Source organism: Neomonachus schauinslandi, chromosome 9 (assembly GCF_002201575.2).
Source record: "Neomonachus schauinslandi chromosome 9, ASM220157v2, whole genome shotgun sequence".
NCBI classification, from domain to species: domain Eukaryota; kingdom Metazoa; phylum Chordata; class Mammalia; order Carnivora; family Phocidae; genus Neomonachus; species Neomonachus schauinslandi.
In genome coordinates, this window is record NC_058411.1 from 52,111,004 (window position 1) to 52,125,471 (window position 14,468).

General features: G+C 37.3%; 1 protein-coding gene across 1 annotated transcript; it reads left to right on the forward strand.

The window, feature by feature from the left end:
* The first annotated feature begins 517 nt into the window (after positions 1-517).
* KLHL28 (kelch like family member 28) lies at positions 518-14,197 on the forward strand. The gene is made up of 4 exons (XM_021701474.1): positions 518-1,416; positions 10,157-10,600; positions 12,557-12,765; positions 14,034-14,197. Exons 1-4 carry the CDS (start codon positions 518-520, stop codon positions 14,195-14,197), a joined length of 1,716 nt encoding a protein of 571 aa, XP_021557149.1.
* Positions 14,198-14,468: the final 271 nt, after the last annotated feature.

Here is a 14,468-nt window from a genome sequence, read left to right on the forward strand (position 1 = left end):
GTAATTACTAAGTCTTTGGGTTAAGTGTGTGAGTTAACATGAAATTACTTTCCAAGTAAAGCATCTTTTGATTAGATTGGCAGGCATTGATATTATTATTGAGAAAATAGCCAAAAAATTATTAACATTGTTTCAAAACTCATTTTCCTTTAGGCGGTTTTTTTCCCCCACATTTGCATTTTGTTTCAGTGGTAACTCAGGCTTGAATTTAATGAAAGGAAACAGAAGAGTTGGCAGAGTTCCAGTCCAAAAGTCCATTGTCAAGAGACCTTTGTGGTTTGGGGCATATCACATAACCTTTGGGCCTTTGTTTCCTAGTACCTATAATAGGAATTGAATTATGTGATTAATTATATGATTGCTAAAAGCCTTGGTCTGGTATTTAGTATAAAGTATTTAAAAACCAACAAACAGGCCAATAAACAACAAATTTCATTTATTTTGTAGTATTTGAAAAGGGAATCATACAGGCAAGATTATTTTGAAATAACGGTTCATGCTTTTTGTTTTTGTGCAGATGGACCACACGTCCCCAACCTACATGCTTGCTAACTTAACCCACTTACATTCGGAACAACTTCTGCAGGGCTTGAATCTTCTTCGTCAACATCACGAACTCTGTGACATCATTCTTCGAGTCGGTGATGTTAAGATCCATGCTCACAAAGTGGTACTTGCCAGCATCAGCCCATATTTCAAAGCTATGTTCACTGGAAACCTTTCTGAAAAAGAGAACAGTGAGGTTGAGTTTCAGTGCATTGATGAAACTGCTCTCCAGGCCATTGTGGAGTATGCCTATACAGGAACTGTTTTTATTTCACAGGACACAGTTGAATCTCTCCTTCCAGCAGCAAACCTACTCCAGATAAAACTTGTCCTGAAGGAATGTTGTGCATTTCTTGAAAGCCAGCTTGATCCTGGTAATTGTATTGGAATTTCTCGTTTTGCAGAGACATACGGTTGTCATGACCTTTATTTGGCAGCTACTAAATACATATGCCAGAATTTTGAAGCTGTTTGCCAGACTGAAGAGTTTTTTGAGCTTACACATGCTGATTTAGATGAAATTGTTTCCAATGACTGTTTGAATGTAGCTACCGAAGAGACTGTTTTTTATGCCCTTGAGTCTTGGATCAAGTATGATGTACAAGAACGTCAGAAATACTTAGCACAGCTACTTAATAGTGTGAGATTACCATTGCTGAGTGTTAAGTTTCTCACTAGACTATATGAAGCAAATCATCTTATTCGTGATGATCGCACTTGTAAACATCTTTTGAATGAAGCCCTAAAGTACCACTTTATGCCTGAACATAGACTGTCTCATCAGACTGTCCTGATGACACGACCTCGCTGTGCTCCCAAAGTACTTTGTGCCGTAGGAGGAAAATCTGGACTATTTGCCTGTTTGGATAGGTAAATAGAAGGCTTTCTTAAAGGATAGATGCTAAAAGATTTTATACTTTTTAAGTGTGCTAATTTCCTCTATTTTTTAAATAATTTAATTTTACTATTCACTTTCTTTATTTGGTTTTTTTGGTTTGTTTCTTTTATTCTTCCTAAAACACTTATCTGGTTGTTTTAATCACATTGTCATCCATTCCTTTCAACACTCAGTTATTAACAACCTCCCCCCAGCTTCCCCATGCCCAAACTTTATGAATTTTGGTTACTTTTCTACCATTTTATATCTTTTTTTTCTTTTAATTTATGAAACTGTTTACATTATCATTTGACCAGGTCAGTAGGGATTTATTATTGCTAACTATAACAGAAGATGCTAAAGAGGAGAGCTAGGAATCTTTGATGAGGGCAGACTGGGGATAAGAGTGGTTTTGAATGAATACCATCAAGTAGAAGAATCACCAAAGAAATAAGAAAAAGTAGGATGCTGAGTACAAATCATGGACATACATATTTATTTTCTTCAGTATAAATATTTTTTAATGACAGTAGTAAAGAGTGCTTGCTTTTCTAATAATCTACAGTAGGAGTTGTCAGACTTTTTCTGTATAGAGCCAGATAGTAAATATTTTAGACTTTGTGGCCATATGATCTCTTATGACTACTCAGCTCTGCCACTGTAGTGTGAGAGCAGCGATAGACAATATATAAACAAATGAGATGACTGTGTTCCAACAAAACTTTATTTGCAAAAGTCCCTGGTGGGCTGGATTTGGCCCTTAGGCATAGTTTGCCAGTCCCTGATTTGGAGCATTACACAAGTAACTTTTATACATTGAAAATACAGGGGCGCCTGGGTGGCTCAGTCATAAAGCGTCTGCCTTCGGCTCAGGTCATGATCCTCGGGGTCCTGGGATGGAACCCCGCATCAGTTTCCCTGCTCGGCGGGAAGCCTGCTTATCCCTCTCCCACTCCCCCTGCTTGTGTTCCTTCTCTCACTGTGTCTCTCTCTGTCAAATAAAAAATCTTGAAAAAAAAATTAAAAAGAAAATGTAGCTGGATGTTACCTTTGCTTTACCCTTAAATGGGAATGCTTCCTGAAAACTTTCATGTTTGATAAGTTTAATACTGTGATTTCTTTCTGGCCATTTTCAAAAATTTAGTAAATTGCTTTTTCCCCCCTCCAATGGTAGGAAACTATTGATGTTTTAGCAGTGTCAACTGATATATCTGTATCTTTTAGAAAGTCTCAGTTGCATTTTAATTGTCTAAATTAAACTAATTGGGGGGCACCTGGGTGGCTCAGTCGTTAAGTGTCTGCCTTCGCTTCGGCTCAGATCATGATCGCAGGGTCCTGGGATCGAGTCCCGTATTGGGCTCCCTGCTCGGCGGGAAGCCTGCTTCTCCCTCTCCCACTCCCCCTGCTTGTGTTCCCTCTCTCGATGTGTCTCTCTCTGTCAAATAAATAAATAAAATCTTTAAAAAAAAATTAAAAAGAAATAAATTAATTGCATAGTCTAACCTAGTATCATTGAAACTGGTCTATAGGTAGAATATTAGTTATGGTGACTACAAAAATTGATTATTTACTCTTATTTTTAAAGGCACTAATTATTGGCATAAAGTAAACTATACTAGTAAAATATCATGACAAAAAATTCCAAATGTGAATTTACATGGTAAAAATTCTTGACCAGTTGCCTCTTGGTCTCTCAAGTATTAAAAATAACATACATAAATTATTAAAAGCTATAAGAACTGTTCATATGTTTAGAGCCAGTAATCTTTCATATTACATCTGTTATAAAAAAATAAAATTTTTTTTTTATGTAGGCTCCACGCCTAGCGTGGAGCCCAACGCAGGGCTTGAACTTAAGACCCTGATATCAAGACCTGAGCTGGGATCAAGAGTCAGATGCTTAACCGACTGAACCACCCAGGCACCCCAGAAAAAAAAAAAAAAATTCAATGTCATTTGCACAAAGCCATTTATTGCAGTATTATTTATAACTATTTGGAAAAATGTGAATCAATCTAAAAAAATTATTTTATTTAATAAAATGTGTCTGTGCATCAGACACACTATGCTGGATAATGGATCTTTAACAAGTTTATAATTTACTTAAGGAGACAGATATTTAAGTAGTTAATTATAATATGTAGTGTTAATGCAGTGATAAAGATAATACCATGGAAGTATTAAGGAAAGGCATTTATCCCATTTGGGGGATTTAAGGAAGATATTGTGGAGAAGTTAACATCCAAGCTGAGTGTTGAAGTTGCTAAGCAAGACCCAAGCAAAAAGTCACCGGGAGTACACAAAGACACAGTGGAATGATAGAGTATAGGATGTGCAGAAGATTAAAAACTGTTTGATATTCCAGAGCATAAAATTCAAAGATCAAGGGCCCCTGGCTGGCTCAGTTGGTGGAGCATGCGACTCTTGATCTCAGGGTTGTAAATTCGAGCCCCACGTTGGGTGTAGAGATTACTTAAAATAAAATCTTAGGGGAAAAAAAAACAAATGCAAATTAAAAATAAAAATAAAGTTCAAAGATCTAAACAGTAAGGGGTAGGCAGTTGTCAGTATGGGCCAAGTCAAAGAAAGTATCCTGTGCCATGATGAAGAGGATTTTTCTTATGTGGGTCAAGAAACAATTTTAAGGAGGGTAGTGAAATGATCAGATTCATATATTAGATCATCCTTGGCTGCCTTACGGAGAAAGATTGAGGGGCCAGAATTAGTATCCGAGTCATTAGGAAAGAGACTATTATAAAAGTACAGGCAAGAGATTATGAGGTCCAAAGTGAAAGTAGCAAAGATAGAGAAGGGGGCATTAATTTAAGAAATGTTTAAAGAGAGAAAATTGACAGGATTTAGTGAATGGATATGGGGGGATGGTGAGAGGGAAGAATCAAAGATGAGTTAGATTTCTTGGTTAGATATTGGATGAATCTGATATACCACAAGAGAGAATATAGGAAGAGGAGCCATTTTTAAGGGGAAAGTAATGTGTTCAGTTTTGGACATACTGAGTTTGAAGTGCCTATTAAATATCCAAGTGAAGGATGTCCCACTAGCCAGAAATGATTGCAAAGCTCAACGAAGAGATCAAAGCTGGGTATTTTGAAGGTTTTGGCATGTAATATCATTTGGAGGTATAAATTAAAACCATGAAGTCTTCTGGACTTCTTGACTAGTTTAAATGTCCCTTCTTTCTACCCACTGAGAACATATAGAAAGGAAAAAAAGATTGGTTCATAAATGACTCTGGAGAACATTAATATTCTAGATGAAGGCCACAAGAACAATTTTATGTTAGTTAATCACCATACATTACATCATTAGTTTTTGATGTAGGCTTCCATGATTCATTGTTTGCATATAACACCCAGTGCTCCATGCAGAACCTGCCCTATTTAATAAGGCCACAAGAACAATCTTGGAGGTAGGAGAATCAAGAGAGAATAATGTCATGAAAGCCAAGGAATTTAAATGTGTCAAGAAGGAAGAAGTGTGATTAACAGTTTAAAATGCTAAGGAATGTTCCAGACAGATAAAGATAGAAAAGTGGCTCTTGAACTCGGCTATGTGGAGATCATTAATGACTTTTGGTGGAGTAATTTCAGCAGAATTGTAGGAAGGGTGTGGATATATTATAGCAGATTGAGATGTGTATAAAAAATAAGGAAATAAACTATGAAGACTTTTAAGAATCTTGGCTGAGATGAGGAGAGAGGCAAGGCAAAATGATAGGTCAGAGGAAGTTTTTGTTTATTTTGTTCTTGAAGAGAGAGAGACATGAGTATGTTTATTATCAGATGCCAGTAAAGAGGGATAAGGTAAAGACACAGGATAGAGGAATGGTCATTGATAAAGCAAGATTTTAGAGGAAATTGAAAGGGGTTGGTATCAAAAGCAAAGGTAGAAGGTTTTTGTTTTTATTTTTAAAGATTTTAGTTAGTTATTTGTCAGAGCGCACAGGCAGGGGGAGCAGCAAGCAGAGGGAGAAGTAGGCTCTCCATTGAGCAAGGAGCCCAATGCAGGACTCGATCCCAGGACCCTGGGATCGTGACCTGAGCTGAAGGCAGATGCTTAACCGACTGAGCCACCCAGGTGCCTCAAAGGTAGAAGGTTTTAAATATGAGGAAGAGGGACTCTATGTCCCATAACCAGGATATGAGGATAGGTTTGCTGGAGTGAGGAGAGGTGGGAGAAGGAGTTTAAGATAGGTACTGTCCAATAGCCTCAGTTTTTCTCTTTAACTAGAAAAGGAAGGAGGTCTGCAAAAGAGGGAAGTGGGGATTGGGTAGGTGGCTTAAGAAATCTCAGGAAGCTCTGAGTATTGTTTCTGCTTACACATAGGGAGTCATAAGGATGGCAGTACATTAGAAGTGATTTTGAATAATTGTGCAAATAGGTTAAATGGACTTTGAGCCACACCACTCATGACACCACTCACCTCAGTGCTCTAAGTTACAAGTCAGATTCCAAGAAAGAAGCTCTCATTACAACTAATTATCCATTTGCCCTCAAAAACCATAAGGACTAAAACCTTTATATCTTGTATCTCGATTTACCTAAATCACTTCTGAAAATCCATCATCATAGCTGAACTCTTATTGAGAGGTTTTTTTCTCATACCAGTCAGTTCTCCAGTTCTCCAACACTAAATGCATGTCCAATAATTCTGACACTATCCGGAGTTAGCTCAGACCCCACTGCTTAAGGGCTTAGTCCCAGAAGACTGTCCCCACTTAAGATGCTAGCGACAAGTGGGGTGCCCACGCTACCCGCATTTCTGTCTGGATGACTGAAAGTTCAGGAGTTCCCACAATACCCCCCCCACACACACACACAAGTTTGCCAGAATGACTCCTAGAACTCAGGAAAGTGCTTTACTTACCAGTTTATTACAAAGAATACAACTGAGCAACAAATGGAAGAGATACATCGAGCAGGGTATGGGGAGGAGGGGGACAGAGCTTCCATGCCCTCTCTCGGCATGCCACCCACCCCTAGCATCTCAGTGGTCACCAGCCTAGAAGCTCTCCAAACCCTATTGTTTAGGGAGTTTTATGGAGATTTCATTATGAGGGTAAGATTGATTAAATCATTGGCCATTGCTGATTGAGCTCAACCTCCAGACTGTTAAATCACATGGTGGGTACCTTTGGCTTCTCCCCCTGCCCCCATGCTGAAGCTATCTAGGTGGCTACTTGTAGTCACCTCAGTAGCATAAACTCGGGTGTGATTGAAAAGGGCTCATTATAAATAACAAAAGACATTCCTATCACTCAGAAAATTTCAAGAAGTTTAGGAGCTCTGTCTTAGAAACCTGGGCTATAACCCAAATATATTGTTTTTTATTACACCATTATTGTATGTTCCTATATATCATCTAATTTAATCACCCAGCCCTTTTCTTTTTTTATTTTATTTTTTTAAAAGATTTTATTTATTTATTTGAGAGAGAGAATGGGAGAGAGAGAGAGTACACACGAGAGGGGGGAGGGTCAGAGGGAGAAGCAGACTCTCTGCTGAGCAGGGAGCCCGATGCAGGACTCAATCCTGGGACTCCAGGATCATGACCTGAGCTGAAGGCAGTCTCCTAACCAACTAAGCCACCCAGGCGCCCCAGCCCTTTTCTTTTTGATTCCTCAAATCTGTCTGTCATATCCAGTAGAATTCATATTCAATCATAAGAAAAATCCCCTTTATTTTCAACTTCTTGTTCTAATGAAATATGACTGATGCTTAAGGATACTGTTTTTGCCAAAGCCCTCTCAAACCTGTTTTGTTTTGTTTTGTTTTGTTTCCCCATACCTCATGTATCACAGGTCCTAAAGGTTGGGTAAGTGTTCTCTTTGTTCCTAATATCCACTTCCCAAATTTTTCATCTCCCCTCTCTCCAAAATCTCAACTCATTCCAAGCATTTGCCATCAGGCTGTATCATTTGATACACCTTCTTGGTGCCAACATCTGCTATCTCTTCAGTAACTTCATTTATTGAAGATTTTTATAGCTGGCTTACTTTCTCATCATTCTATACAAACAGTCATTCTTGCTGATTTCAACATCCCCATAGTATGATCCACAGTTATACAACAACTTTGTCTCTCTCCTTGATCTCACTTCTAACAGTCTTTTCTGCCTTTACCTTAGGCACTGTTCTCATGATTATATTTCAACTTCGTCATTACCAGTGACTTCAAACTTCCAAAATCTTGGTTTCATGCATTCCGTTCTCTGACTACCACCTCCTTTCTTACTAGCTTATTTATTTCAGTACTGTACTGCAGTCATTCTTTGTTCCCTTCAAGACTTTTAATCCTTTGGTCCTATAATCAGAAAACTTACTGCTCACTGATCACTACATGTCCTCAGCTTAGATTCCAGGAACATCACTGTTGTCATTCCTTTGAATACGCTCATGGCTCCCTTGCCCTTCTTCCATCATACTCTATCTAGAGTTAGACTCAGTTCTCCACTTATGCCATGGCTGCACCTGAGCAGCAATATGTGGCTAGAGAAGCACACATACCTATCTTAAGTGGTCTCACTTAAGACACTTAGCAATGTCAGCAACCCCTTTACTTTCCCTAAGTGATTTATTCTTCCACTTCCTTGGAGGACTGTTTTGTACCTCTTCTCTCCATAAAAACATCCAAACCCCCCCAACCCTCACCATTCCAACTCTCACCTGATGATGACTTTTTCTCTTACTCTACTAAGAAGATAGAAGCAATCAGAAGAATACTGACTCATCTGATCTCCAAATCCACCAAGTTATTTCTATCTAAGATCAATCCCTCCATTTCTCTACTTACTAGCTTCCATTCCCTCTTCTCTGCACAAGGGCTCTGCTCTTGCATTTATCCCGTATCTCTTTTACATCACCTTCCCCCACTGTACTACATCATTGCCATCAACATGCAGACATGTTCTGGTTTAAGCTCCCAGATTTGTCCCCACCACATCACTGAAAATGCTCTCATTAAGGTCAAATAATTCCCTGGTGTATCATTTTCACTGGAACAAATTCACATTTTTAAAACAAGCAATATAACAAAACTATATAGGCACTCAATAACTGTTGAATGAATGAATGTTCTTTAATCATACTGGATCGAGAATATGTATTTTTATGCTATTGCACAGAGTTTGGAGACATTGAAATGAAATATGTATACTTGCAAGAGACCATATGTAATTTGCATGCAAGGTATAAAGAAAAAAATCTAAGTACCAGTTTAAGAAATAGACTATTAACAATACCTTTAATTCCCTTGTGTCCCTCCTTGATGCATCTCCTTTCCTCCTCTAGAAGTAACCACTATTTTGAATTTTCTGCATATTATTTCTTTGCTTTTCATTGTAATTTTGCCACATATTCATGTGCCTCAATATAGCATTAGGTTTTATACATTTTTATGTAAGTAGAGTAATTCTACATATATTCTTCAGTGATGTGTTTTCTTACTGAACAATAAGTTTATGAAATTCATCTCTGAAATTGCATGAAGCAATAGTTCACTTAGTTTCATTGGTGTATGGTATTACAGTATATGGGTATAACAATATTTTCTTTTTACAATGAACATATTAATAAGAATTAATTAAAGTGTTACACACATACAGAAGAATGCACAAATCCCAAGTGTACAGGTCAGTGAATTATCACAAAGTGCATGTTACAAACCAGTTCAAGAAATAGTATGTGACCAACACCCAGAAACCACTCTGGAGTTCCCTCCCTGCCCTCCCCAGAGGTAACCCACTATCCTCATTTCTAATCCGGAGATTAGAAATGTTTTTGAACTTGGTATAAATGATACCATACAGAATGTATTCTTTTGATTTGGGCTTCTTTCCCTTGGCATTATATGTATAAGATTCACTTCTGTTAAAAGAAAAAAAAAAGATTGGGGCGCCTCGGTGGCTCAGTTGTTGAGCGTCTGCCTTCGGCTCAGGTCATGATCCTGGGGTCCTGGGATCGGGCCCCACATCAGGCTCCCTGCTCTGCGGGAAGCCTGCTTCTCCCTCTCTCACTCCCCCTGCTTGTGTTCCCGCTCTCGCTGTGTCTCTCTCTGTCAAATAAATAAAATCTTTTAAAAAAGATTAATTCCTGTTACATGTAGCTGTAATTTATTTTCATTGCTGTATTCTCTGATATGCCACAATTTATTTATCTGTTTTATGGTTGATGAACATTTGAACTGTTTCCAGTTTTTGACTGTTACAAATAATGCTGCTGTGAACATCAAACATACACATGTGTGCATTTCTTTTGGGTACGTAGAATTGCTCAGTCTAGGGTGGATATACCACATCGTACTTACCCATTCTTCTTTTGATGGGTGATTGTGCTGAGCTGCTGTAAACATTTCTGTATGTATGTCCTGATGCAAAACTGACTATAACAGGCATTCAATACTATAGATACACATGAACAAAATTGCTGAGTCAGAACATTTGTGTACCTTCAGTTTTACCAGATAATGCAAAATTGTTTTCCAGCGTAGTTTGTACCAGTTTACGCTCTCACCTACAGAGTATGCATTTCTTGCTCACATTCTCGCCAACAGTTGTTTTTATCTGACTTTAAATTTTTGCCAGTCTGGAAAGTGTGTTATGGTTTGTTGTGGTTTTAATTGGCATATCCCTGATCACTGAAGAGATTAAACATTTTTATTTGTTTTGGGGCCGTTTTGATATTTAAAATTTAATTTTTTCTGCTTATTCTTTAGTGTGGAGATGTACTTTCCTCAGAATGACTCTTGGATTGGTTTGGCACCCCTAAACATTCCTCGCTATGAATTTGGAATATGTGTTTTAGACCAAAAAGTGTATGTTATAGGTGGTATTGAAACGAACGTGCGTCCTGGCATCACTATCAGAAAACATGAAAATTCAGTAGAATGCTGGAATCCTGATACAAATACCTGGACTTCTCTTGAGAGAATGAATGAGAGCCGCAGTACCCTTGGAGTAGTAGTACTTGCAGGAGAACTTTATGCTTTAGGTGGTTATGATGGACAATCTTATTTACAATCTGTAGAGAAGTATATTCCTAAAATAAGAAAATGGCAACCTGTGGCACCAATGACTACAACAAGAAGCTGTTTTGCTGCAGCCGTGTTGGATGGAATGATATATGCCATTGGTGGGTATGGTCCTGCCCACATGAACAGGTATTTAACTTAATGAAGTTGTATATACTTGTGGGTTTTTAAAGTCTCATTAATGATTCATACACAACTCGTATGTGTGAATGAACTTCCCTTTTTAATTTTTAAAGTAATATTGTTAGGCATTTGGGAAATTTAATCTGCTCTATGAGTGTAATTGTTTTACATGAGGATTTAATACAAACCTAAAAATGAATCCCTCTTACAAAATTTTAAATTCATTCATTTAATATAATTGGACTAGATTTTAAAATTCAGAGATCTGAGTATAAAATGAAGTTAGACAACTTTAGATTTTGGGTGGTGAATGTATATAAATATGGGTGTGTGTGTGTGTGTATAAATGATCTGTTACCACATTGCTTAGCAGAATAAAAAGTGAAAAATGTAATTCCTATATGCTTATATATTATGCATTATAAACGTAAAGCCTTATTTAAATATTCCTTTTTGGATTCTTATTCTATAATCATGCATGTATCATTGTGTACCTGAGTTCTGCTGGAGTCTGAATTTGAGATTTCTGTATTTTGTAGTATTCTCTGAATAAAGGAGAAAAATATATGAGAAAAATAAAAGCATAAAGTGACTTGCTTATATGGAAAATTAATCATAATTCTGAATTGTTGTTGAGAATTGCTGTTCCAAAGATTTTCTCTGATAGTAACTAGAGTGGTGTGTGTTTTGTTGGATTGTGAGCATTTAATGGAAGAGTATATTGTGGTTTGTTAACCGAGAAAGCAAGAGCACAACAGCATTTATCTATAAATTTTTATTTCTTTGTAAGCTAAAATATTCCTCCTTTTTATTGCTCCTGTAATTGAAGGAAAAGTATTTGGGGCATAGACATGCATTTTTATTCTTTGAAATGTGCTGGCAGAAATTTATAAGATAAATGGTTGAGTATTTCTTTTGGGAGCTAATGCTCTTTAAGTTTAAGTTCTTGCTATAGTTTATCAACTCTTCTTGTCCAGTAATTGAGCTCTAATGGCTTTTATCCCAATGTCCTTTCAGAAATATTTATAGTTTAGTCTACGTTCTAGTCTAGTCTACAGTCTAGTCTCTGTTCTGAACTCGAGAATTATGCTACTAACTCTCAAATGCTTCAGGCTTTTTTAAGAAGTTAGGTTAGGACCAGAACAAGCTCAACAAGCCTGCCTTTGTGCTCACTTGTGTCAAAATAAGAGATTTAAAGTCCTTCCGGGATTTTCTAGGAAAGCTTTTTAAATTCTGATTTGCTTTGGATATCCATAATGCAGCTTGGAAATGCCAAATGTTCTCTGGAATGCAGACTTGATTTAAGCCCCTGAATTCTCCTAAATTACTCTGAGATTATTATGATTGGCCAGTTTATGTTATGTAATCTGCAGTGTTTGCTTTGCAGTAAACCACCACGACTTCTATAAGGCAAAAAATTCCTCTCCTTTCCTTTTTTTCATCTTCCCTTTTCCTTAGCTGTATAGAAGATCCTTAGTGTCCTTAGAAAACACTTATATTTAATTTGTGATTTTCAAAGCGCTTTCAGAACATGCATACTCATTTGGCTTTATTCTCACATAAATCCTTTGAGGTTAGGTTATCCCCATTTTTTCAGGTGGAGGAAAGGGCTTATCCAGGATTACACATACCCGTTAGGGATAGGGTTCATTCAGCTCTAAGTATACAGCATTAATACTTGAACCGAGATTTCCTGAGTCCAGAAGCGCTATGCCCTTTATATACCCTGCTGCTTGTATGACATAAGGGAATAGCAAACGGGTATTCTTGCTCCCAGTTCACAAGGTAAGCTTTTATCCTTGCAATTTTATCAGCAAAATGTAAACATCTAGGACAAACTACTCTTGTTTTATATCTGTCTGTTGGAACTTCTAAAACTATGGTAGGTTTTAATTTTGCTTTGGTAGGAAGAGTGGTACAAGGAATATGCAAATTAATTCTTTCTTTTGTGAATATTTGCAGTGTGGAGCGTTATGATCCAAGTAAGGACTCCTGGGAGATGGTTGCATCTATGGCAGATAAAAGGATTCACTTTGGTGTGGGTGTCATGCTAGGCTTTATTTTTGTGGTGGGTGGACATAATGGTGTCTCACATTTGTCAAGCATTGAAAGATATGACCCTCATCAAAATCAGTGGACTGTGTGTAGACCAATGAAAGAACCCAGAACAGGTAATAATAACTAACTAATATCTAAACATAGAGGATGATATGTCTTATTGTGATATTCTTAGAATAGTAGTTCCTTGGAATATAATAGTAAGAGTATTACTTGTCCAGTAAAAAACAAACAAACAAACAAAACTTTATTGTGCTGAACTTGAGAGACTACTGATTTGACAAAACTACATAGATTTCTATACTGTGATTTTTTTTAAAGATTTTATTTATTCATTTGAGACAGAGAGAGAGAGCATGAGCAGGGGAAGAGGCAGAGGGAGAGGGAGAAGCAGGCTCCCCACTGAGCCAGGAGCCCCATGCGGGACTCGATCCCAGGAGCCTGGGATCATGACCTGAGCCGAAGGCAGACGCTTAACCATCTGAGCCACCCAGGCGCCCTATATTGTGATTTTTAATATGCCAATATGCATATTATCATTTCTTAAAGTTGGGACAACACATTTTAGAAATGGTGGGAATAGAATGTATCTTACAGAAGCTCTTCTGTCCGTATAACAAATGTCATCTTTTTATATGTTAAACACACACACACAGAATCTTTGGATTGTTCTGTTTTTTTTATTGTACATCAGCAGTCTATATGTTAACTTCAAATGTTCTCACGTACACAGGGTGTTCAGAAATCTAGGAAAGGCTGGATTTCAGGGTTCCCAGAGAAAAACAAAAACATCTTTGAGGAATAGAAGAAATTACCTTTGAACCCAAACTCAAATCACATTATTTTAAGGGGAAGGTTTTAAGTTGCTGATGGAAATGCTTTAGGGATATTTCTTGCGTAAGAGGGAAAGTCGTAAAATAATAAGAATGTGAAAAAACATTGGGTAGTTTTGTTCCCTTTAGAACTGTGTATAACACTATATACAGTAGAATTTTTAAAGCATAGGTTGTGTAGTTCAAGATATGTTTCAAATATTTCAGCATATTTAAAAACCTGATAAAGATGAATGATTTGTTGAAAAATATGTAAATACAAACAAAAGAAAACATATGGAAAGATGTATAGTACATTCTTTGTATTTTTCTGTGGTGGAGTAGAGGGAGAGTAGGATTAGGGAAGAGAGGTTAAGGAAGACTTAAACTCTTGCTTTCATGTTAAGGGATTTTTTTTCCCCAGTAAGTACATATGGCAATGTTGCTTGTATAGTTAACAATAGATTATTGAAATGTATTTTAAGAAAACATTAAAATACAAATTTATTTTTAGTGGGAGGTCATCATGGTTAACATATTTGTTCCCTATTTTTACCCACTTTTCCTAGGGGTTGGTGCTGCAGTAATTGATAACTACCTTTATGTAGTTGGTGGTCACTCAGGGTCTTCCTATCTGAATACCGTGCAGAAATACGACCCTATATCAGATACGTGGCTGGATTCAGCTGGCATGATATACTGTCGCTGCAACTTCGGATTAACAGCACTTTGACAAGTGTGGACTGGTGGGAGTCGTGTGGTGATGAACCTTGGGCCACATGAACGGATGCCCCACTTTCTGAAATCCAAAAGCTAACAGTACTTTCTCTGTAACTTGAAATGGCATGAAGACTCAAAGTTCTGTTGGGTACTTTGACAAGTAGCTTTGGTTGCTCTTGATTACACAGTGAATCAATAATCAAAAAAAAAAAAAAGGAAAGATCTTGTCAATTTAATTGTGCACTTTTTTCCCCCTAATACTGGGATAGTTTTATTTTCATAAG

What these genes read in the sequence shown, in the direction of transcription:
- KLHL28 (XM_021701474.1), top strand. Translation starts at nt 518, where the DNA reads ATGGACCACACGTCCCCAACCTACATGCTTGCTAACTTAACCCACTTA. An exon ending in CTATTTGCCTGTTTGGATAG is followed by an intron (nt 1,417 to 10,156) that starts GTAAATAGAAGG and finishes CTTATTCTTTAG; the next exon opens with TGTGGAGATGTACTTTCCTC. An exon ending in AATGAAAGAACCCAGAACAG is followed by an intron (nt 12,766 to 14,033) that starts GTAATAATAACT and finishes CACTTTTCCTAG; the next exon opens with GGGTTGGTGCTGCAGTAATT.